The sequence below is a fragment of the Cannabis sativa genome, chromosome 1 (assembly GCF_029168945.1).
Source record: "Cannabis sativa cultivar Pink pepper isolate KNU-18-1 chromosome 1, ASM2916894v1, whole genome shotgun sequence".
Lineage (NCBI taxonomy): Eukaryota > Viridiplantae > Streptophyta > Magnoliopsida > Rosales > Cannabaceae > Cannabis > Cannabis sativa.
This window is the reverse complement of record NC_083601.1, coordinates 49100983-49125881: the sequence shown is the minus strand read 5'-3', so window position 1 is coordinate 49125881 and position 24899 is coordinate 49100983. Positions and strand designations below refer to the sequence as shown.

Below are 24899 nucleotides of genomic sequence, written 5' to 3'. Positions count from 1 at the left end.
TGAAGCTAAAGGTTGTGAGAATTTGTCTGAGAAAGATTGTAGAAAATATAATTGCACGCAAGAAAGTTGTTGAAGCTATTTGTAGCTAGCTATATTGTTCGAATGCTGAATAAGAATTCAATTTTTTTTTTTACAAAATAGAGTTTGATTATGAAAGTGAATTAAAAACATATTTTGGGTTGGGAAATGGCAACATATGAATCATTTAGTGATGTTATGACATTTGATAATACATATCTCACAAATAAATATATAATATGTTTCGACTGGTGATCAAATAAGTAGGTACTCAAACCGTTCTTTTTGTTCGAATAAATCATCATGGACAATCAATATTGCTTGGTTGTGGATTATTGTCTCATGAAAATATAAACATATGTTCGGTTATTCAAAGCATGGTTAGAATGCATGAAAGAGGGTTTCCCAAAAATGCCATAATAATTTATTAATGTCAAGCTATAAAGGGAGCAATTGCAAATGCATGCCCTACCCAAAAAACACACTATCAGTCTACCACTTTGTAAATTTATGATTTAGGCTTATTTCAAGCTCATTATCGAAGTCAAACTACATAACAACAAAGTCAAATAAGTGACCTAGAACCTATTTCAAACTACCAAACTCAGTTCACATTGAAGTCCCTTTGGCCGGCACTACACCGGTGCTCTAAAGACTTTACAATCTACTTTCCATTTGTTGTGTGCAGGTTGTCGGTACCCACTTTCGATTGATTCAATTGTCGATTCGTACGTCTACAATTGATATGATTAATTGAAAATATAAAATTAAACCTTGCCACACACCTAAAAGAACTTCAAAATTAAAATATAACTAAACAAAATGTATCCAAATTTTGCTTTTAAAATTAATAATTAGCCACCAATCCAAGTAAGGGTCAATGGTAACTGCCACTTTCTTGGATAACAAATAAGTTAGATATGTAAATTGCATTTACCAACAACATATTATACCAGGCATAGTCCCAAATTGATATTTAAACTTTGTTTAGATTGATTTAATTCTATAAGATAATAAATTTATAGTCATTACAGTTGGTTCTTCTCCGTTTACAAAGTAACAAACTTTCTGGGTAACAAAATGGAAAAAAAGAAACACAAGTTAGCTGATAAGTTCTTATGTGTTTTCACTAAATGATCAATGAATGACACAATTAGACAAAATTCAAAGTCCAACATTCTTTGCTCTCAATCCTAATCTTCCCTTACCTTAGATATTTTTCCAAAGAGAGTAAACAATGTTTTGTGTTAAAAGAAAAAAGCAACCTCATTATGATATAGATATATAAACAGAAAAAGTTTAGTACCTATTAGAGCTCTAATCATCATCGGAGGAGCTTCCATCATCACTGCTATAATCACTGCTGTCATCATCTTGGTCAAGGATATCAAGCTGAACATGACGAACTTGTATTGGTTCGGGTTGCTTAGGACGGAATCGTTGCTCCCCAGCTCTAGGAACAGGAAGGGATGGCAAGGAGGGCAAAGGCACCGGGTCTCCAGGCTTCCATCCAGGTGGAGGCAAGGGCAACTCACTTGGCAGTTCAACAGGCATTCCTGGTTTCCATCCTGATGGAACAGTGATGTTTGGATGAAGCAGACCTTGAATTGCAGCCAAATTGGAAAGTGGGTTGGGTTCTGCTGGCAACGGAGCTGCAGGCTCAATCATAGGCTCGAAAGCCTTCTCCTCACTCTCTACCATCTTAGGCAAGCCAACATCCAAAGATGCGAAATTGTATAGTTGAGAGGCTCGCATTTGTCCTTCCTGGGGTGCTGGTGGTAATGCGCCAGAAAGGTTTCCTTGACCAGCGCCAAATTCAGGCGGTGCAAATGTTGTATAGCTTATTCGATGAGCATAGGACAAGATATCTGATAAATTCAACTGTGATGCAACAGTGGTATTGGTGGTCGCATGAGAAGAATCATCATCATCTTCTTCTTCCTCATCTATAGTGTCATCAACCAATTTTAATCTCTTGGGACGGCGATAATCAGAGTAATCATCAACAAGAATGTCAAGAACACGCTCGGCCTCTTTCACTTTATTAGCAAAGGAAAGTAGCATAGAGTCCTTAAATTGGATTTCTCGTGCAACTTTATTCTTAGCATCTTGGAGATCAAGAATCTCTTGGAGCTGAGCAACAGCCTCAAAGAGTTGGGTCTGGTAAGCAGTGAATAGTGTAAGGATTTCCTTAGTGGAAGAAGGAAAAGAGTCTGGCGAGTGGGAAGAGGAAGAGGATTGAGGGTGGGGCTGGGAAGAAAGGAAGGTGGGGAGGGCGCCACGAAACGCAGTGAGCCAAAGAGAACGATTTGGAGAAACTTCAAATAGTTTGGAGGCAAGAGAAGCCATTTGGATGAGAAGGGATTGAGCTCTAGGGAGTGGAGGAAGAAGAGAGAGAAGGGTGGAAGAGGTGGTTGTGGTGGCTGAGGAATTTGAGGACACATGGTGGGACGGAGGTATCTTTGGGGGAGTGGGATTAGGAAGAGAGGGTGAATTAGGATTGGTAAGGCCAAGCCTCGCAGGGGATTGTACAATTTGGTGTTGAAGCATTTTTCTTTTACCTGTTTGGCTGCTCAGAATTTGAGACTGCCGTGGTGGCGTCAACCATAGAAGATCAACTTCTTTCTTAAGTTATTATTACCAGGTAACCTGCACCATATCTTAAAGCTTAGTCTTTTTTCACAATATTTTTATATAACACAAAAACACGCATTTTGATATATAGCCTTCCAAAACTCAACATTGTTTTTCTTTTTTTTTTATATTATTATTATTAGTTCCAAAATACTAGAGAAAAACTTCTTCAATGTTTACTAAAAGAAAAACGTAACATAAAAAAGTATGTTATTAAATCAAATGAGCACTAAGATAAATTACCAAGTAAATTTTAAAATCAGTAACCAAGCAAGAACTGCAATATCAAAACTCAAATACCACATTCAATAATAACAATGCAGATTTACAAGGACTCAATTTTGAAAGCTATCAATAACGAGAAAGAAAAGGAGAGAGAAGAGTAATAAGCAATGACACATGAGCTAACCACAAAATTATCATACTTATAAACCAAGCAAACAGTGCTCAACACTTCAAATTTCACACTGCCCGAAAAGGCTTTTACAAACAAGTCTATAGCCTACTGAAACGGGCAACATACATGTTAGAATATGGGATAATGTGAATGGGGTTCCATCTCAAAATCAATTAGCAATGAGAGGAGTAGCCCATTCCTTTTATGCATTCTATTATCTTTCCGCACATTAGCGATGTGAGACTATCTAACAACTATCTAACAATAGAAATGTGCATTGCCTGAAATTGTAGGTACCTACGGAAAGGACTCGATTCTTGTCAATTGGTTAGAATCTGAAATAAGTTTCAGCATAACAAAAATTATAAAAACTCCCTTACATAGTTAGTTTATAGAATTAAAATATGACTACAGCATAAAACAATCAAATCAGTTATATTAGTTTCAAAATGACATAACCACAAACGAATGCTCTTCTTCTGAGCTATTTTTCACAAGGTTATAGTCTCATCCTAACTCCTATATACAAAATGCCTATCTAATTATGACAACCCTGACACCATTAAAAAGAAGGAAAGAAATTGGAAAACAGCTAAATAAATCGTATCCCTGTAAAAAAAAAAAAAGACCTAGAATGCCAATGTAGAACAGAGGGAATCACTTGAGAAAAATCAAACAACCATATGAAGTTTCAATCGGGCTTCTCTGGATTTAAGTAGAGAACTCAATTTGGATCACAGCTTAACAGAATCAAATCAGAATATTAGCATATTTCGAAACCACTAACTTATGTTCTTCTTCTTCTTCTTCTAAACTAATTTTCAGAACAAAACACAGGTTGATTTAACTGCTTTTAACACTGTACACAAACCATAGAAGCAAACATAAACAGAGAGAAATCAAAGAAAAAAAAGCTCTGTAAAAATAAATGAAAGGGCGTACCTGTGAGGGCAATAATTGGTTTGGGGGTAATGAAGGCATACAGAATTCCTCCTCTCGGATCAGTAGCAAACGAGGTTAGATAGAGTACCCGCTGAAGAGAGAGAGAGAGAGAGAGAGAGAGAGTCGTTGAAGTTTGCTGACTTTGATTGGGTTGGGCTTCTAATATTGGGCTTGGGCTTCTTGTAAATTTTCATCGGGTTTGTTTGAGGAAATTACGGTATACCCACTTTATTTCTTTATTTTACTTTAGGATATTTTTTTTTAGAATAAAAACTGTTATATATTAGATGATCCAATAAAATACAATAGTTCAAAGAGGAGGTCTTACCCCCAACTAAACACAATCTGTGTCTACCGAAAGAACATACTTAACAAGCTTATGTGCATAAGTATTAGCAAATTTAAGAGTATGAGAGATCTGCACTCCTGGAAAATGTCACAAGATTACAAATATATTTATTGGAATATTTTTCAACTTATCCCACTAAGTTTCTCTTATCCAAACATTGCTAAGAAAAAAAAAAAACCTAGGAAATTTACTAACTAAAAGTGTACTTTGCTTTTAGTAAAAATTACACTAAATATGATTTTTTATAATTTTTTTATAAAATATGTCACTTTTAAGTTTAGTTATTATACATTTTGTAGCATATTTTGAGTTTTAGTTTTTTTTTATGGTATTTATAATGCCAGATTTGTAGCTTGATTTTAAAAGCTATGACTTATAAATAAAACAACTCAAAAACAATCATAAAACAACTTAATAATTAACATAGAAACAACTATAAAACAACAAAAATATAGCTACAAAGTAACAGAAAAATAACATAATATTGATCTAATTACAATAAGCAAAATAATATCAATTATTCAATATGTTTTTGTATTAAGAATTTTTTGTACTATTACATTATTTTTTTCCATGAAATTTATTGCTACAATTTTATTCTTTCAACCTTTTCTTTTTCTCTTTTCATTTTTGAGTTAGTGATAGTTAAAAAACAACTATAAACTGAAAAACAACTAAAAAAATAGCATAAAAATAACAAAATAAATGCACATATATCTTATTAATTTCTCATAACTCCACCATAGATTTAAAATTGCACTCATAATTATATAGAATGTTCTATATATTCCAAATATAGATACACTATTCATTATCAATTATTTTAATCCAAATAATCAATGACCCTCTATTGATGATCTACATCGAGTAGGGATAATTTTACTGATCTACCCTTCAGTGTTTTTTATCCTTAAAATACTTAAGCTCCTTGTAAATAATGATATTTCTATAAACTAACATAATTACTGAAATGAGTACTCCACCATTTAATCTCGTTTAGCCAAGTTCGAAGAAAATCATCATTTCACTTCTATGTATATATAGAAGCTATAGATTTTATATTCATGATTAGTAATTTCACTCAATTGTACTATCATGTTCTCAAGATGTAAGTATTTGGAAGATCCATTTGGTCAACTTTAACGAACAAGTCAAAGAACATAAATAATACACTTGAACCAGAACCTAACCATCTCAGGATTAGGATCATTGCTCTAATATCAACTAAGTTATATCTACTTAGAGAAGACATTACATGTAATATCTCAATAAGTCTAATGGTAAATAATTAGGGTTTATATTTACATTATGAGTTAATCAGGTAATAAGTGGGATTATGATCCTACTAATCTATTTCAGCATAAAATTTAAATTTTGCTATAAGTGAGTAAATAAGCGTAATTTATAAATTACGAAGATTTATATAGCATGTGTGAATGTAATATGAGCTATATGTGAAATAAAAATATTTTCAGATCTGTCGACCCTAAAGATCTCATAAGTGGATAAATAAGCATAATTTGTTAATTACGGAGATTTATTTGAAATACGTGGATATAAATGAGTTATTTGTGAAATAAAAATATTTTAAGGTTCGGCAACCCTGAAGATCTGATTGGAGGCCAAAAATATCGCAACAGTTTTAGTTAACAATATTGATTGAATTGTTGAGATAAGTTGATTTTAGAAATACCGAGGTATTTTGGGGTACTCGAAATTCGCCAAATATTCTAGAAGTACGAGCATATTATTTTTTAGGGTTTTGGTTTGGGCACCAAACCCAACAACTTGCACTTGCAGCTTGTTCTGAATCATGAAGTTTTCTTAACCTCATGCATATCCTGCAACTCAACAACGAAGTATTAGCGTGTACGCAATATGCTCACCATATTACACCACAGAATATTGAAGGAGTACATATGAAGGTACAATTATGCCAGTTTGTGATGAGAATGATTGGGGATTGCCTAATGACATAAAGAACATGTCAATTGGAGTGCCTGTTGAGAAGCAACCAGTAGGGCAACCCAAGAAACAAAATGTTGGAAGAATTAAGTCAAATCAAATTGCTTGTAATGGTGAAAGGATTGTGATAAAATGAACTTGTAGCATGTGTCATGGCAAGGTGCGCAATAGAAAGCCTTGCACCTATAGAGGTTAAACATTATTGTTGAATTTTAGTAAATCGTATTATTATGTATTGTACTGTTACATATTCTTGTTGAACTCTTGTTGGACTTTGTTGAACATTATTATTTGTGGCATGAGTAGGTTTTCATCAACTTACTGCAACATTTTCCTCTAAAAAATGGCTTGCCTGATGTTGGCTAGATGCTTGCCCAATGTCATGATAAAAATCAATACCACTATCGGGCTAGCATTGGACCAGCATCAGGCCAACCATTGTATTATTATTGTTTTTATAGTTTATATTAGTTTTGTTTAAAAAAAAATAGTGAACATAGTTCAAATGAAATTCTTTTGACAATGACTGCTTGTGTTTAATGCTTGCCTTTACTTTGATTCTTATGCATGGTCTTCTAAAAAATAATTGTGTTGATGATAAAATATTTGATCGTGTGATGGATACGATTTTAGAAAAATAATAGATTCTCATGATTTGTGTGATTAACTCGTGATTAATTATTGCCAAAACTTGATTTTTTTTGCACGAAAGTTGAATCATCATATTTGCTAATGCTTGGAAAGATGAATGCATGTTCGATCGTTAATATTTAATCTCAACCACTTTAAAACTTGTTTGATAAGTGTTTGAGGCAAAATTAATAAATTACACATGATTTTGAGATATGATATAGATAATTTTCTTAGATTGATTGAATTTTTCAAGCCTATCCTATTTTGTAAATTCCCTAGAAATATTAATTTTTTTTTTCTTTTTAACCTTATACATGAACCTTTTGAGCCTTCAAAATAATCCCTTGTTCTTTTTTATTTTTCACACTATAGTATATTGATGTATTATGTTCGTAAATGTGCGAGAGTTATGTTAAGGAAAAAATATTCATGGTTATGTATAAGTGGTGATGAGAAAAGAAATTACTAATCCCTTAGAATGAATGTTTGTAAATTGTAAGTATTTCATTAAAAAGAAATTCTATGAGAAATATATAAATATTTGCAACAATTTAAATGTGTGGGGAATAATAAGCTTTATGGAAAAAAAAAAAAGATACAATAATAAATTATTGAGGGGAGTGATTGAGGAATACAAATGAGAATTATTTGAGGGAATATTATATATGTATGATATAGTATGATTTGAGCCTAAATTAACCTTCTATTATACTTTTCACCATAACCTTACATTATAAGCTTTATAAAGTCCCATTGATATTTAGATTGTGTGTATTTACATTAGTATAAAATAATTCGATAATTAGGTTTTGGAATGAATTTTCATTCAAATATACATTTATTTTGAGATAAATATTGATTGTCGACATGCATGAATTGATTTAAATATTAGTAGTATGATGAGTTGATTGATCACACACTCGTATAAGAATAGAGTTTAAAAAATGATTATCGTGAGTTGAAATTTAAATGATTGAAAAGTTTAAATTTTCTTAGAATTATAAGTAGATAGATAATTTTTAAAACTAAAATTACTTTTCATAAAGACCAATTTGCTTAAGCATCATACATTTTATCATTAACTTACTCGATGATGAGCAAGAGTCAAGTGTAAGAGAATTTGATAAGTCGATATTTTGTCTTATAAATATGGCTAATTTATGTATTAATATTTTTAAATTGATTATTTAAATTATTGATTAGTGTGATTATAATTTGTTAGGCTCTTTTAAAGACTAATCATGCATTTGGAGTCATTTGGAAGGATTTTAGTACATTATTGTGGAAAATAATAGAGGCCGGCGAGCTCAATTTGACAAAATAGAATGTAATTGTGATTTTTGACAACCTTGGAAGCAAAATTGAACTTGGAGCTAAACATAAAAGTTGTAGATCTCGTTCTTAACTTTTCGAAACATCACGAATCGTCCAATTTTGAGTTGCTAATCTCTTAAATTTTCAATTATGATTATACTTTTGATTATAGTTGTGATCACGGAGTAATTTTTTTTTTTTAGTTAAAGGTTTTTTCAAAACCATGAAACATAAATTTTTGATTGTTAATAATGAATGTTATTCTTGATTTCTCTCCTATTAAATCGTTTATTTTACTATTTAAATGATATGAATATTGTGAATTATTGTTAGGTGTACAAGGTGTACAACTAATTGAGATTTTATATTGTTTTATTATTATTTTAGAATTACTTCTCATCTAATAGTTTAAGATTCTAAGTAGAATGATAATTTGCAATTAATTGTAATGTCAAATGTATTATTGATTGTGATGAAAAATATAACCTAGGTTAAATGAATTATATGCTTCATTAATTTGTTTTTAGATTAACTTATCTCCGTAGAAATTAATGTTTTTCATGAGTTAAATAAATTGCATGTTTCGTGGATCTATTCCTTAGTAAGCGCTTCGCCTTGATTCATTATAATAGGAAAATTGAGAAAATTGACTACTTCAATATCTTTTGTGGGGTTAATAGTTTAATTGAGAAATCAAAATAATTTTTATTATTATTAATCTTGAATGATTGTTGAGGGTGAAGATTGATTCAAAGTCTGCAACTTGATGAAGATCGACGGTTCGGGCTGGGAGGAAGACATTCTTAGTGATTTACTGCTACCTCGTGATAGATTGTTGGTGCAGTCTATCCCTGTTCTATCTCGACCAACGATGGATACCTTAAATTGGTCGTTTGATCTTTCTGGGTTGTATTCAGTGAAGAGTGCTTATAAACTTCTGCATCAACTTAATGGTGAGTTTGGGTTGGATGTTTCAACTGAAGACAGGTTTTGGAAGAAGCTTTGGAAGCTAGAAATCCCACCGAAAATGAAAAATATGTTATGGCGTGCAGCGAAAAGTTGTCTCCCAACAATGACCCAGCTGCAATCGAAAAGAGTACATGTGAATTCCACTTGTCTGGTCTGCAATATGGCTCCAGAAACCATTGAACATGCTCTTTTATTTTGTCCAGTTGCAGCAGCTGTGTGGGATCGGGTAGGTATTGGCACGATATTGCAGCAGGAGTTCTCTTTTTTGGGTTGGTGCATGTATCATTTTGAAATACTTGATTTGGATAATGCAAACTTGCTGGTGGCTTTGTGCTGGGCAATCTGGAATGCTAGGAATGATAAAGTTTGGCAAGATAAGGTTATGGGGATCGAAGGCATCGTTGCACAAACTACCTTAGCCAATGGCGTGTTGCTCAGATTTCAAACAATGAGCTGTTGTTCACCGGGTTCATTCCGGGGGATGGGGCTGAGCAATGGAGTGCTCCAAGTGTTAATAGTATTAAGGTGAATGTTGATGCGACTGTATTTAATGATTCTTCTACCTATGGAGTTGGTTTTGTGGCGAGAGATTCCAGTGGTTTCTTTGTTGAAGGCGGTACAAAGTTGTTTCATGGCACGATTTCTCCGGTGGTGGCCGAAGCAATTGGAGTCCAGGAGGCATTGAGTTGGATCAAGGATCATTCATGGCTTCATGTGACTTTAGCAACGAATTGCCTTTCAGTTGTTCAAGCTGTCCGTAGCTCTATGGTTATGATTTCTTTATTTGGCAAAGTTGTTAGTGATTGTAGGAATTTGTTAAGTTCTTTGCGTAATGTTTTTTTTTTTTTTTGTAAAACAATCAGCAAATGTAGTGGTTCATTCCTTTGCGAGAGCCTCTATATCTCACCCTGATCGCCTGTTCAACTTGGACACTGTTCCAATTGAATTGTTGCCTAATTTGGTAACGGAGATTTTTCGTTTAATAAAATGACTTTCAATTTTAAAAAAAAAAATCTTTATTTATTTTTTAGTTTATTGTTTAATCTTTATATTTAAAAACTCTCTTTTTAATTCTTGTTCTTAATTTTTAAATAATAAATTGATAATAGTTTTTATGGGATTAACCTGTATTTACCGTTATACTAAAATAATTGGTAATATAAAAATAAAAATAATTATTAATTTTTTTTGTGTTAACGACACACATCAATCATCTTAAGCGGAGATGTGTGGTGGTCATGGTGGCTTTTCAAATGAGAAAAGATATTTTATGGTTTAATGAAATATTGACTCATTCTAAGTTCTAACAATATTGATACACTTAAGTTTAGTGTATAAATTTCTCCTAATATATGCATAGAAATTTAAGTGATTTTGTAGCTAATATCCCTTACCAATAAATATAATGTCATGCACGTAGAGAACTAGAAATACAATTATATTCTCTTTGCTGTATTTGTATACACAAACTTCATTCACATAATGGTAGAAGCTATATATTTTAAGTGTGTTACCAAAGTGATATTCCATTACCTCTTCATTCACTTTGAAAAAAAAACACTAAAGTAAAGGCATCCTAAATGTGTCTTAGCGAAATTCCCAATTATATTTTTGCAAACTTATTAGAAAGACTAATTAGGATTTTCTTCCCGAACTTTGACATGTACTAAATTATACCTCTGAACTTTTTTGGCCGTTAAAAATTCCCCCGAACTATTGAGATTGTTATATTTAAAGACTTTTGTCTAATTTTAGTAAAAAAAAAATCTAACATGGATAAAAATTTAAGGGACATGATTTAGTACATATCAAAGTTTGAGGGACATGATTTGATAGATATCAAAGTTTGGGAAGCATGATTTAGTACATAAACAATCACTGAAACAGTAAAATTGAATGAAATTAGATAAAAGTCATTAAATCTAATAATCTCAATAGTTCAGGAATTTCTAACGGTTAAAAAAATTCAAGGGGCATAAATTAATACATGTTAAAGTTCAGGAGAAAAAAATACTATTTAACCTATTAAAAGTGAAGGGAAGTCAAACCACACCAACTCAACATAACAACATAGGCCTAATGAGCCTTTTCACAGCGGCCCACGCATGCGTGGTCATTCATTCTAGTCTCAAAACTTTAAGCGCGTACATGCCACTGTCTTTGAATGTTTACTTCTCCAAACCAGGGGCATTTTCGGGATTCAAAATCACTACACTACACAAGCGGGGCCAAAGCGAAAAACAATAAAAAGGAAAAGTTGATTGATGCTGCTGAATACTTCTTAAATTAAAATAAATAAATAAATAAAAGTTGCAAAACAAATTATACTAAAATAAAAAAGCCAGAAAATAATAAATTAATTGTCATTAATTTTTAAATTTTTAAAAAATAGAAAATATAAGGTGCTACTACTATCTATTTTAGCATGTACAAAAGTTTTGTAGTCCAATTTTTTTTTGTCTCGTTTATGTTATATTTATTTAATTACAAAAAAATTAGTATTCAAATAATATATTTTACTAATGGGTAAATAGTGACATAAGTATTCAAAGTTATGTTTGTAAGTGGCATAAACTCAATGTTTATTTTTAGTGCCAATGTTTATAAAAATGTAATTTTTCCCTAATTTTATCAGTACAGACTCTGTTATTATCTTAAACAGGGCATATATAAAGCTCAAATTTTAGATCATTGGGTCTAGATAGAAATATGTAGTATTAGTTACTTCCAAATGTTCTTTTAATAAATTTAAAACAGAGTCTGTACTGACGAAACTGGAAGAAAATTACAGTTTTACAAACACTGGGTACTTATGCCGCTAAAAATAAACATTGGGTTTATGCCACTTACAAACTTAAAACATTGGATACTTATGCCGCTATTTACCCTTTACTAAAAAAAAAATATTTGGTAAACAATTAAAAAAAGCTACAGTAAAGCTAATATAATTTAACTTTAAGAAAAAACTATTTTGATTAAAAGACTATAATAAATTATTTTTTACTAAAAATTTATTTAATTATTTATTATATATTACAAAAAATAAAAATATTTTTTTTGAAAGAAAAAATATTTAAATTTCTATTTTTTTTTTGTTTTTTAAAAAATATTTTATATTTATACTTTTATTATAAACAAACAATATCAACTTATATTTCTTATAAACTATAATTTTTCTTTTACAAGTCATAAAAATATAATTTAAAAATTATTAAATTTTTTTTTTTATCAAATGCATATAAATTTATACTATAGAATATAAAATTATATAAAAAATAAAATTTTATATATATTTGTGATTATAATGAACTAGATTAAAATTTTATCATTATTATAATAGAATCTTAACAACTCGCAACACTTTAAAATTTATAATTTACCAAACACTCAACTGAGCTCAGCTTTTTTATACAGTTCTGCTACAACTAATTTTCCCCACAACACAGCTACAACTGTTTTTTCTCACAGCACAACTACAACTGTGCCAAACTTATTCATAATATATTTCAAATACTAAAATAATGTGCATTTCTTTTAAAGGGTATAATAGATAAGTTTTAAAAAATATATAGGAAAATTTTATTTACACCCAAAATTTTTGAAAGACACTCAATTTTAATAATTTTTTATTTTATATAAAATTTATATCTTCAATTATACTAATTTTTTTTAACTTTTTTTTTAATTCATATTCTTAAAAAATATACCTATCAAATAAAAATAAATTATATTTTAAATATTATGATAAAAAAATGAAATAAAAAATTATATGAAATTTTCTTAGAAAAAAATAAAACTATATGTATACACGAGTTAGAAGAAATTATAAAAATGAAATTAAAATAAGTATTGAAATTAACATAAAATAATGTGAGGAAAAAAATTAAAAAAAATATTTAGAGTAAATTTTAAAATTTATTTAAGTTTATATTTTTTTTTGGGCTTTTTTATTTTTACACTTCAAAACAGTTTTTTATTTTTTTTTATTTTTACGGAATTCTAACTAGTTTAGAAACCCAAACTGTAAATTTGAAAAAAAAAGTTAAAAAAATCAATATATTAATATAAAGGAAAGCACAAAGAGTGTCTATGTGTCCTCTTATAATTTTTTCTTTCCATTTTTCCTATTTCTTAACACATTTTCCTATTTTGTTTTAAAACCAAATCATATGTGCAAACTAAAAGTCCCACATTGTTTAAAGATTGTTTAAGTTTAATATCTGTAGGTTATAAATAATATTCTTACTACGTTATTTTTCTTTGTCTAATTTTTTTTTTTTATGGGTGATTGATGAACTTAATGTTGCCCAATAAGTTGCATTTTTTTTAAGTGAATGCAAAATACATTTTTGTATTTTTCAATCTTTTTCAAGTTTCAAATGATTATAAAAAAATTAATTTAATTATTTTTTATATTAAAAATTATTTTCTTATAATTCTTTATTTTTATTTCAATAATTAAAACTATATTGATTTATTAATATATAATATTTATTAGAATAATAAGACACTTTAAATATATTTTTTTTTATATATACCTCCATATGAGACTATTGTAAATGTTAAACTTTTAAGTTATACATAATTTTCATCAAATATGTGAGTGATAGATATTATTTATTTACACATATTTTTACATTTTTCAATTTTTGCAAAATATTTAAAATAAAAAAAATTAGTTTTTAACAAATAAATCAATATCTATATCTATATATATCAATATATTAATATAAAGGAAAGCACAAAGAGTGTCTATGTGTCCTCTTATAATTTTTTCTTTCCATTTTTCCTATTTTTTAACACATTTTCCTATTTTGTTTAGGTTTAATATCTGTAGGTTATAAATGATATTCTTACTACGTTACTTTCCTTTGTCTAAAATTTTTTTTTATGGGTGATTGATGAACTTAATGTTGCCCAATAAGTTGCAATTTTTTTTAAAGTGAATGCAAAATACATTTTTGTATTTTTCATTCTTTTTCAAGTTTCAAATGATTATAAAAAAATTAATTTAATTATTTTTTATATTAAAAATTATTTTCTTATAATTCTTTATTTTAATTTTATTTCAATAATTAAAACTATATTGATTTATTAATATATAATATTTATTAGAATAATAAGACACTTTAAATATATATTTTTTATATATACCTCCGTATGAGACTATTGTAAATGTTAAACTTTTAAGTTATATATATTTTTCATCAAATATATGTGAGTGATAGATATTATTTATTTACACATATTTTTACATTTTTCAATTTTTGCAAAATATTTAAAATAAAAAAAAATTAGTTTTTAACAAATAAATCAATATCTATATCTATATATATAAATATAAAAGAAAGCACTAAAGAAAATGAGGTAACATTTGTCACAAAATAAATCGATAATATTTGTCACAAAATTTTTACTTTTCTATATATTTTAAAATAGTAAACTATATTTTTAGTTTAAACACTATATTAGTTTGTTTATAATATACACGTTAAAATGTTATATTTTAAATTATATCACTTAATATAAATACAATATTTATATATAAAAATTATAAAAGTTAGGCAACACCGCGCGAAGCGCGGCTTACTTCCCTAGTAATATATAAAGTAATTCTCCTATTTTTTTAAATTTTAATAATGTCTTGTATTTATCACAAAAATGGGGTGCAAATAGAACTTCTCAAATATATATTTGTTTGTATTAATTAATTCACGGACGTAAAAGCGCATTGAAATAAAGATTAATGGAGAAGTTGAGATCCGATATCAATCTCTGTCTAGGTGCTTCTTTTCCCTTATCGGCTCACGTTCTCACTTTCTCGCTCCCACAGGAAATTTTCCCACCAAGCCAAGAAAAAGAGAACCGAACCAAAATTTATTTTTTTTATTTTTATTTTAATTTTAATTTTACAATACACAGAGAGAGAGAGAAGAAGGCGACGAAGAAGAAGAAGAAGAAGAAGAAGAAAGAAGATGGTCTGGTCTAAGAAGATAACGATAGCAAACCCTAGGAATTAGAATAACTTATGGCCGCAGCGGCGCTTTTCTTGGTTTGATTTCTGGGACGATTGTTGCCGCTTAGGTTTGTCCTCGTATTCTTTGTGCTTCGTGTTTTGAGATTTTATTTTTCTGGTTGTGGTTTGGTTTGAAAACCTTGAAATTCCTTTTAGGTTGGGGACTTTTTATTGTCATTCTCTGATTGGCGGTGGTTTCGAGCTCCAGATTAAGGCACCAGGAGGCTGATTAGGGCTGTGGCAGAGGTGTTGGTTGTTGTTTGGTGCGAGTTAAGTGGTAGGGTTTTTGGAATAGGAGGGGGCCGGGGTTTCCCATGCGATTGTGTTGGTTTTCATGCCGCCTGAACCACTGCCTTGGGATCGGAAGGACTTCTTCAGGGAGAGGAAGCAGGAGAGGTCGGAGTCCCTAGGGTCTGTCGCCAGATGGAGGGACTCTTCACATCATGGCTCGCGAGAGCTCAATCGATGGGGATCGACCGATTTTCGCAGACCATTAGGTAAGTATGGTTAAAACGCGATGGTTCTCTTGTTTTATTTTTTATTCCGTTTCTCAATTTTTCTCACCTTACTCCAGCAACGAAGGAGGGAGTTAGGCAGGCCCGTGAACTAGTTTTTGTGCAATTCCTCCATCTGTTTATAATTTGGGACATCGGTCCCTGTGTCATCCGTTCTTAAGAATTATCGTCTGTGTTCATTATTTTATGGGTATTTCTTAGATCTGGAGTTTTCATTTACTTTGTGTAAAGATCTGAGAGAGGCGATTTTGTTGCCTTTGGCTTCCTTGCAATTTCCTATGGTGATATGTAATTAATAATTTATTTCTGAATATTTGTGAAGGTCACGGTAAGCAAGGTGGTTGGCGATTTTTTTCTGAGGTGCCTGGCCATGGGTATGCATCTCGGTCCAGTGAGAAGGTTCTAGAAGATGATGGCTTCCGGCCTTCTAATTCTCGCGGAGAAGGGAAATATGGCAGAAGTAGTCGGGAAAATAGAGGCTCCTATAATCAAAGAGAATGGAGAGGTCACACCTGGGAAACAAATAATGGGTTTCCAAGCACACCTGGAAGAGTGCATGACGTGAACAATGGATTTCCAAGCACACCTGGAAGAGTGCATGACGTGAACAATGGGTTTCCAAGCACACCTGGAAGAGTGCATGACATGAACAATGAACAGAAATCACGAGAAGATTTGCCACCATATTCACCTTATTCGAATGGTAGCTTTGGAAACACATGGGATCAGGCTCAGTTTAAGGACCAGCATGAGAAGGCAGGTGGTTCCATGGGGTTGGGCACAGCTCAGAGATGTGATAGGAAGCATTCTATGGGCATAAATGATTGGAAGCCTATGAAGTGGACAAGATCTGGAAGCTTATCTTCAAGAGGTTCAGGTTTCAGCCACTTGAGTTGCTCTAAGACTACTGGGGCTGTTGATTCAATTGACACAAAGGTTGAATCGCAGATGAAAAATGCAACTCCAGTTCAGTCTCCTTCAGCAGATGCTAACGCATGTGTGGCATCTTCTGCACCATCAGAGGAGATGACTTCCAGGAAGAAGCCACGCCTTGGATGGGGTGAGGGATTGGCCAAGTATGAGAAAAAGAAAGTTGAAGTCCCTGAAGTCACCTTTAACAGAGATGGAGTATTTGCTGTAAGCAATGCAGAACCTTCTCATTCTCTCAGTTCAAGCCTGATTGATAAAAGCCCTAGAGTGACGAGTTTTTCAGATTGTGCATCTCCTGCAACCCCATCGTCTGTTGCTTGCAGTTCTTCCCCAGGTATGTTGAGGATTTTTATAAAATATCTTCACAATCTATTATCTTCTACCTATTATTATTATTATTATTATTATTATTATTATTATTATTATTAATAATTGATTTCTGTAACTAAAACATTAGTTGGTTGAGGATTTGGATTGGAATTCAGAAGATCTTTAAGCTTTAGTATCCTAGAAGTATCATTTATTCCTATCTTATTAAGTTTAGCATTTATTCTTCTCTTATCCTAGAAGTATAATTTATTCCTATATCATTAATCTTATGGTCTGAGGTAGTGTTGCTTTGTGTCTATAAAGTTAGGTAATTCCCTAATTTTAGAAGGATGTCAATCTGTTATGGAATTTTGTAGTTTTTCTCATTGTATCAGTAGCTGGTTGGGATCAAAAGGTTCTGAAAGACTGGAAACTCATTTATAAAAAAAAAATATTTTGGTGCTGAAATAACATGTATCTTAGAGCATCTTCATTAGTGTGCCAAATTTGGGATACTTTGCTACAATGTCGTCATTCTAGAAAATACTTGCTCCAAGGGTGTGTCAACAATTTTGTTAAATTTTTTATATGCTAAAAGTTGGACCAAATTTGGCACACAATGTAGCTTGATACAATTTTGCATCATTATAAATGCTAAACATTTTCATTTACTTTTATGATATTTTATTAATTTATTATTGTCTTTTGCTAGCTATTAGCATTAAATGCTATGTTTTTTACGGTAACTCTTTTGGAATTATTTTTAGCTGTCAACAATAAAATATAAAGAAAAATTATGATTTTTTTATATCTTTAATAAATATTAAATGAACATTCATGAAAGATTGAAATATTTATTATTGCATCAGCTTTTACAATTTTGCATTGGAGTGTAGTGCTAAAATTGTACCAAATACATCACATATTGACTTTTGGTGCCAAATATATTTACATTCCCGTAGCAGATGGTCTTAAGGGACTCAATTAATAGTGATTTCGCAAAACTATTTTTTTTTAAAATCTGAATGTTGAGTTGTGCCAGTGTCTTGTGATGCTCATATTGAAGTAGAAGTGCAGTGAAAATACTTGGTATGCGATTAGGTATATTCTCTCCCCCAAGAGAAGTAGACTTTTTCTTGTGTGTAGAAATACATTCCTGTTTTTTATATTAGGTCTGATTTCCTATTGTACTCTCTCAATGTCGCTATCAAATTAAGTCCTATGCACTTATATTTCTAGAGTACTCACTCATGTGGAAGAACTTTAAAATATTTTTCATGTGGAAGAACTCTAAAATATTTTTCATGTGGAAGAACTCTAAAATATTTTTCTTGGCAATACATAAAAGTATTTTCTTTGCTATATACAATTTGAAATTGTTAAACCCTTGTAAACTTGTCTGATAGGTACCTTCTAAAGTTATCTTTTACCGTTTTTTCATAAATGTGTCCTTTATCATTTGTAGATGCCATTTAAATTAGAATCTCTTCCCCATTTTTTAATTGATGCATGTTTTAACAGGTTTATTTTGAATTTTGGCTCGTATTTTGGTATCTAAATTTTTTAATTGGCTGTTTGATGGGATCTTATTTTTGGAGACTCGAATTATTTAATTTTTGTTCTTGAATAATCTTGTGAATTTTGTTTTGTTTTATCACCTGCTGACAGCGGTCTGTTCTTACTTTTAAGGAGTCTTTTATTATTATTTTGATGTGTATGTATATGATTTTTTAATATTCAATTTTATCACTTTGTGACAGGTGTGGAAGAGAAATCATTTGGCAAGGCAGTGAGTATTGATAATGATGGTAGTAACTTATGTGGCTCACCTGGTCCTGTGTCTCTTAATCATGGTCCTGTGTCTCTTAATCATTCAGAAGGATTCTCGTTTAACTTGGAAAAAATGGATTCAAACTCAATATCAACATTGGGCTCGTCACTAGTTGAGTTACTACAGTCAGATTATCCAAGTTCAGTGGACTCAACTTATGTGAGGTCTACTGCAATTAATAAGTTGCTGATATGGAAGGCTGAAATTTCAAAGACCTTGGAGGTGACAGAAACAGAAATTGATTCACTTGAAAATGAACTCAAATCATTGAAATCCATCACTATCGGTAGCTCTCCATCAGTTTCTTGTTCTTTGCCTGCAGAGGACCGTTTAATATCTTCTGAAGAAGAAGTTATTACCCATCTTGTCCCACGTCCTGCTCTGTTGCAAATTAGATCCACTGATGATGCAGTTGCGGAAGAGTTACCAATCAGCAATAGTGATAAGGAAGAAGCTTGTGCAAATGTGAAGGCTGAGGATGTTGATAGTCCTGGAACTGTGACTTCGAAGTTTGTTGAGCCATTATCTTTGGCTAAAGCTGTATCTTCTTCGGATTTGTTGAATCATGCTACTGGGAATTCGGATGGCATTCCATTGACCAACCAAGATGTGCAACACTCAGTGCCTGGTTCAGGAGGAGAGGAAACTGTTCCAGATACTTATGAGGATTGTAGTATGCTAACTGAGGGTGAAATAACTGCACCTATAATTGATACTTTGGGCTCATGTACTGACGGAGAAGTTAAATTACAGAGTGTCATTTTGTCGTCAAATAAAGAGTTAGCGAAGGGAGCTCATGATGTATTTAATAAGCTATTGCCTCAAAATGAATTTAGCCTGGATAGTTCTGAAGGTCTCAATGCCTCATCTCAGCAGGATTATACACTAGTTAAGGAGAAATTTCTGATGAGGAAGCAGTTTAAAAGGTTTAAGGAGAGAGTTATAACCTTGAAATTCAGAGCGTTCCAAAGCTTGTGGAAGGAAGACATGCGTTTGCTATCTATAAGGAAACACCGTGCAAAATCTCAGAAAAAGCTTGAATTAAGCTTACGGTCAGTGCATAATGGTTATCAAAAGCATCGATCTTCTATCCGTTCTCGTTTTTCTTCACCAGGTGACCAGCCTTCTTTCGTTTTGAACTGGCTATTATGATGCATTTATAATTGAAACAATTTCGTGACCCTTGTGAGTATACTAAGAGCTGTGGATTCATTTTAGTCAGCTCTTGTATTATGGGCTTATTTTTCGTTTTATTTAATTTTTATGTTTGGTTTATTCTCTCTTTATTGTAGTGTAATGTAGTTTAGTTTAAACAGTAGTCAGGAGGGAATTCTTTTTTTCCCCAATAGAAATAAGAAAAAACATTAGAACTTAGATTCAGTGGTACTATGGAGGTATTGAGATTAAATTGGGAAGTGGAGGAGAAAGTACATTATGTATTAGGGTTAAGTGGAAAGAACTGTGATATTTCTTATTGCTAGTCTGTTCTCCTATGAAAAGCTGTGTACTTCGTTCATTAGTTCATTCTACTTTAAAGGATATTTATTCTGACAGCTGAGTGTGAGGAGTTTACTTGAGCTAAAAATAAAACGCCATGGTAACACCATCAAACAGGAATTATTTACAAAGAATGCCACAAGAACGGAGTTTTGGATTTTTATTATCTGATTATAATAACTACACAAAATATATCATTTTTTTAAAACATAAAAGATATCATTATCACCATTGAATCTTGGTGTGGACAAAGTAATCTGTATAAGAAAGTATATAATGCCAACGAACTATAGTCTGACCAGAAAGCAGGATTTTGGATGTGGCCTATTAAGATAGAAGTAAAAGAAGATGTTGGCCATAATAGTAGTGATATGGCGAAATTTAAATTTAGGACTGAATTAGATTTGTTTTTTTTTTTTTTTGTTGGTTGTGATATTATGCCACTCAGGTCTGTTTGGATAGTGGGATTGAATTAATTAACATAATAGAAAAGAAATATAAAAAAAATGAAAGGAGGTTATTTAGTTTGGATTATTTTTCAATATTCTTATTTGTTTCATAACAAATCAATAGATCAAAATTATCTGATCCTACTCTCAAAATGTGACAATAGTGTATGCTAAATCATTAATGGTGAAACATATGTTTTTTTTTAGGTATGAGCTTTATTGTTTAATTTAAAGGTGAAAGATACTTTTGAGCACATTTTATGTTAGTCTAGAGAATGTAGGTCCATATACATTATGGTATCTTTTTTTTTTATCCTTTCCACTCATTCTAATCCTAAACAACTTGAATTTTTCTTACAGCAGGAAACTTAAGTTTGGTCCCTACAGCAGAAGTTGTTAATTTTACAAGCAAGTTGCTGCTGGATTCTCAGGTCAAGCTTCATAGAAACAACTTGAAGATGCCTGCTCTGATTTTGGACGAAAGGGAGAAGATTGTGTCAAGGTTTATTTCTAATAATGGCTTAGTTGAAGATCCCTGTGTTGTTGAGAAGGAGAGGGCTATGATTAATCCCTGGACCCCTGAAGAAAAAGAGATCTTCATGGATAAGCTAGCATCTTGTGGGAAGGATTTTAAAAAAATAGCCTCTTTTCTTGATCACAAGACAACCGCTGACTGTGTTGAGTTCTACTACAAAAACCACAAATCTGATTCTTTTGAGAAAAAGAAGAAATTGGACTGTGGTAAGCAGGTCAAGTCCTTGGCTAATGCTACATACTTGAAGCTAAACAAAAAGTGGAATCGCGAGATGAATGCTGCTTCCCTTGATATTCTGGATGTGGCTTCAGTGATGGCGGCTAATGCTGATGATTGCATGAGAAATCAGAAGGCATGCTCTGGAAGGTTGATTTTTGGAGGGTTGAGTGAATCTAAAGCATCACGGGGTGATTATGGTACTGATGAAAGATCATCTAGCATTGATATCGTTGGGAATGATAGAGAGACATTTGCTGCTGATATTCTGGCTGGTTTATGTGGATCCCTATCATCAGAGGCGATGAGTTCTTGTATTACAAGTTCTGTTGATCCTGTGGAGGGCTACAGGGAGTGGAGGTCTCAGAAAGTTGATTCTGTAGTTAGACGTCCTTTAACACCTGATGTTACACAATATGTTGATGACGGGACTTGTTCTGATGAGAGTTGTGGGGAAATGGATCCAACTGACTGGACAGATGAGGAAAAAGCTATCTTTGTCCAGGCAGTTACATCATATGGTAGGGATTTTGCCAAGATCTCTCAGTGTGTTAGATCGAGGTCCCGGGATCAGTGCAAAGTTTTCTTTAGTAAGGCTAGGAAGTGCCTTGGACTTGATCTGATACATCCTGGACCAGAAAATGAAAGAACGTTTACAGGTGATGATGCTAATGGAAGTGGAAGTGGCTCTGAAAATGTCTGTGCTCGAGAAATGGGGTCAGGTATTTGCAGTGATAAGTCAGGTTCTAAAATGGATGAGGACTTGCCATTGTCTGCTGTGAAGATGAAGAATGATGAAACTGACCCAGCTGAGAACTTTACTTCACTAACTGCGCAGAGCAGGTCAGAGGGGAAAAATGAAAGGGAGCAACTAAACAGTAAAAGAAATATAGACGCTTCAGAATCTCAGCTGTCTGATTCATGTCCAACTCAGAGTAGGCCCAATGTAGTATCTGATGGCGATAGTAAAAGAAACATTGACGTACAGAGCAGGTTAGAGGAAAAAAATGGAAGGGAACAACTAAGCAGTAAAAGAAACATTGGCGCTTCAGAAACTCAGGAGAGTAGGCCTAATGTAGTGTCTGATGGCGATAGTAAAAGAAACATCGATGCTTCAGAATCTCAGGAGAGTAGGCCCAATGTAGTGTCTGATGGTGATAGTACTATCACACAAGGTGTTGGCGAAGCAAAGGTTATTCCTATCCAAGAAACACTCCCTGTGTTGTCCAGTATAGACACAGGAAGAGATGATGGGGATGAACAAGGGACTTCTGTTGCAGAATTGGAATCTGTTAGTGAGGGAAATGAAAATGATAAGCTATTCAATACAGAATCTGTGGTTGGGAAGAAGCCTGTAGATGAAGTATCTTCTGATGAACTTGCGAACCTAATGGACAGGCTAGATGAGAAGTGCAATGCAAGTACTAGTGGGCAAAGCGGCTTAGACTCTGTGGTACAGGATTCAAATTCAACTGGCAATGCTTCCCACATGACTTCTGATAGAAACTCCTGTTCGGGATTCAGTCTGAACCCGGACTATCAGCGTCAAGTTTCTATAGAGTTGAATTCCAAGGAAAAGTCTTGTGTAATCCCATTGGCTCAAGAGATTCCTCTTGTCTCTGCAAATTCTATATCGCTGAACTCTGGTGCTATTCGGTGTGAGAAAAATGGTAATGAAGATAAAATGTCATCATCACTGGATTTTCAGGAGAGCAGAGATGTGTGTCATATATCTGTTTGTAAAGATGAATCTAATGCCCATGTAACAGGTCTTCCTATATTAACCGATGCTCAATCCTCCCAGGTTCTGAGGGCCTGTCCAGTACGAATGAATGTTAAAGTAGAGGTGAATGGGGATGTCAGGTGCAGAAATTCCTCTGAAGTTCAAGGCCTTTCCAGCTCAGAAACAAGTAGCAATGCTTCTTTATTGCAAAATTGCTATCTACAAAGGTGCAGCAATGTGAATCCTTCTTGTTCAACGACTCAGTTTCCACTCATGTCTCAAAATACAGAACAAGCAAGTGATCGTCGAAAATCTCGTTCGCAGAGTTTGTCGGATTCAGAAAAGCCAAGTAGGATCGGTGGTGATGTGAAATTGTTTGGTAAGATACTTACTGCTCCATCTTTGCCAAAGGCGGATTCCAATTACCGGGATAATGAAGAAAACGAAGGGAGTAACAACCATAAGTTGAGCAACCAGTCTAACATGAAGTTCGCGAACCTCCACAATTCAGATGGAAATTCTACCCTCTTAAATTTTGATCATAAAAATTATTTGGGTATTGAGAATGTTCAAATGAGGAATTACTCTTATTGGGATGGAAACAGATTGCAAGCCACATTTCCATCTGTGCCGGATTCTGCGATTTTGCTAGCCAAGTATCCTGCTGCCTTCAGTAATTTCTCTGCTCCCTCATCTACAATGGAGCAGCAGTCATTGCAGTCAGTTGTCAATAGTAATGAGCTCGATGTGAACGGCGTGTCTGCTTATCCGACCAGGGAGATTAGTAACAGCAAGGGAATGGTTGATTATCAGGTGTACCGGAGCCGAGAGGCTGCTAAAGTGCAGCCATTTACTGTAGATGTGAATCAGAGACAAGACATGTTCTCTGAGGTGCAAAGACGGAATGGAATTGAAACTATTTCCAGCTTTCAGCACCAAGGAAGAGGGATGGTTGGAATAAATGTCTTGGGGAGGGGAGGTATTGTTGTCGGTGGAGGATGCACCACGGGTGTGACGGATCCTGTGGTTGCGCTTAAAAGACACTTTGCAAAAACTGAGCAGCAATATGGGGGCCAGAGTAGCAGCATTATCAGAGAGGATGAATCTTGGAGAGGGAATGGGGACATGAGCAGGTAGTAGATGTTATGTTATGCCTTTTAGATGAATGGGGTCTCCCGAACGCGGGCGGCCCTTTCGAGCGGCAAATTCTTTTCATTGCCGCCCGTTGTATTATAGTTTTTGTATTGGTCAACAATGAAATGATAGGGGGGCAATAGAGGGGTTTATTTTAAGTTCGTCTTTTTGGTAAAGTAATCTTGTTAGATGCGCTTGTAATATTCCAGCAGCTTTGTATTTGTATTTGATATAAAAAAAATACAGAAAATAATTCGTTAAAAGTTAGTAGTGGGGGGGTAGTAGGAGGTTATTTGATTTTGACTTCTTTTTACATCTCATTAATTTATTTCCTCAAGTTCTCTCTCTCTTCCCTTTACAATTATGGTTTTGATTTTAATGACTTCTGCTTCTTTTTTGTCTTTTACCTGAAAAGCCAAACTCTCTCTCTCTCTCTCTCTCTCACTATTATTAACTTACATGCTTGTCTAGGCAATTCTTTCAACACCAAAAATATGCATTTTCTGAAATGTGGTGGTTTTCG

The 24899-nt window shown here is 32.7% G+C and overlaps 2 protein-coding genes across 4 annotated transcripts; one reads left to right on the top strand and one right to left on the bottom strand.

The window, feature by feature from the left end:
• Window positions 1-419: 419 nt before the first annotated feature.
• Window positions 420-4146, bottom strand: LOC115706742 (mediator of RNA polymerase II transcription subunit 4). 2 transcript variants are annotated; one of them, XM_030634472.2, is made up of 3 exons: window positions 3992-4146; window positions 1325-2667; window positions 420-752 (listed from the first exon to the last, which is right to left on the bottom strand). In XM_030634472.2, exon 2 carries the CDS (start codon window positions 2566-2568, stop codon window positions 1336-1338), a length of 1233 nt encoding a protein of 410 aa, XP_030490332.2. In that variant the 5' UTR covers window positions 2569-2667; window positions 3992-4146; the 3' UTR covers window positions 420-752; window positions 1325-1335. The 2 variants fall into 2 exon arrangements, with proteins under 2 accessions (XP_030490332.2, XP_030490331.2); XM_030634471.2 differs by lacking the exon at window positions 420-752 and having other exon boundaries at window positions 988-2667.
• A 10796-nt stretch (window positions 4147-14942) lies between these two features.
• LOC115706726 (uncharacterized) lies at window positions 14943-24723 on the top strand. Of its 2 annotated transcripts, none has more exons than XM_030634447.2 (5): window positions 14943-15305; window positions 15394-15734; window positions 16075-17016; window positions 18752-19936; window positions 21129-24723. In XM_030634447.2, the coding sequence occupies exons 2-5, from the start codon at window positions 15572-15574 to the stop codon at window positions 24377-24379; spliced, it is 5541 nt and encodes a 1846-aa protein (XP_030490307.2). In that variant the 5' UTR covers window positions 14943-15305; window positions 15394-15571; the 3' UTR covers window positions 24380-24723. The 2 variants fall into 2 exon arrangements, with proteins under 2 accessions (XP_030490307.2, XP_030490308.2); XM_030634448.2 differs by having other exon boundaries at window positions 14947-15305; window positions 21132-24723.
• Window positions 24724-24899: the final 176 nt, after the last annotated feature.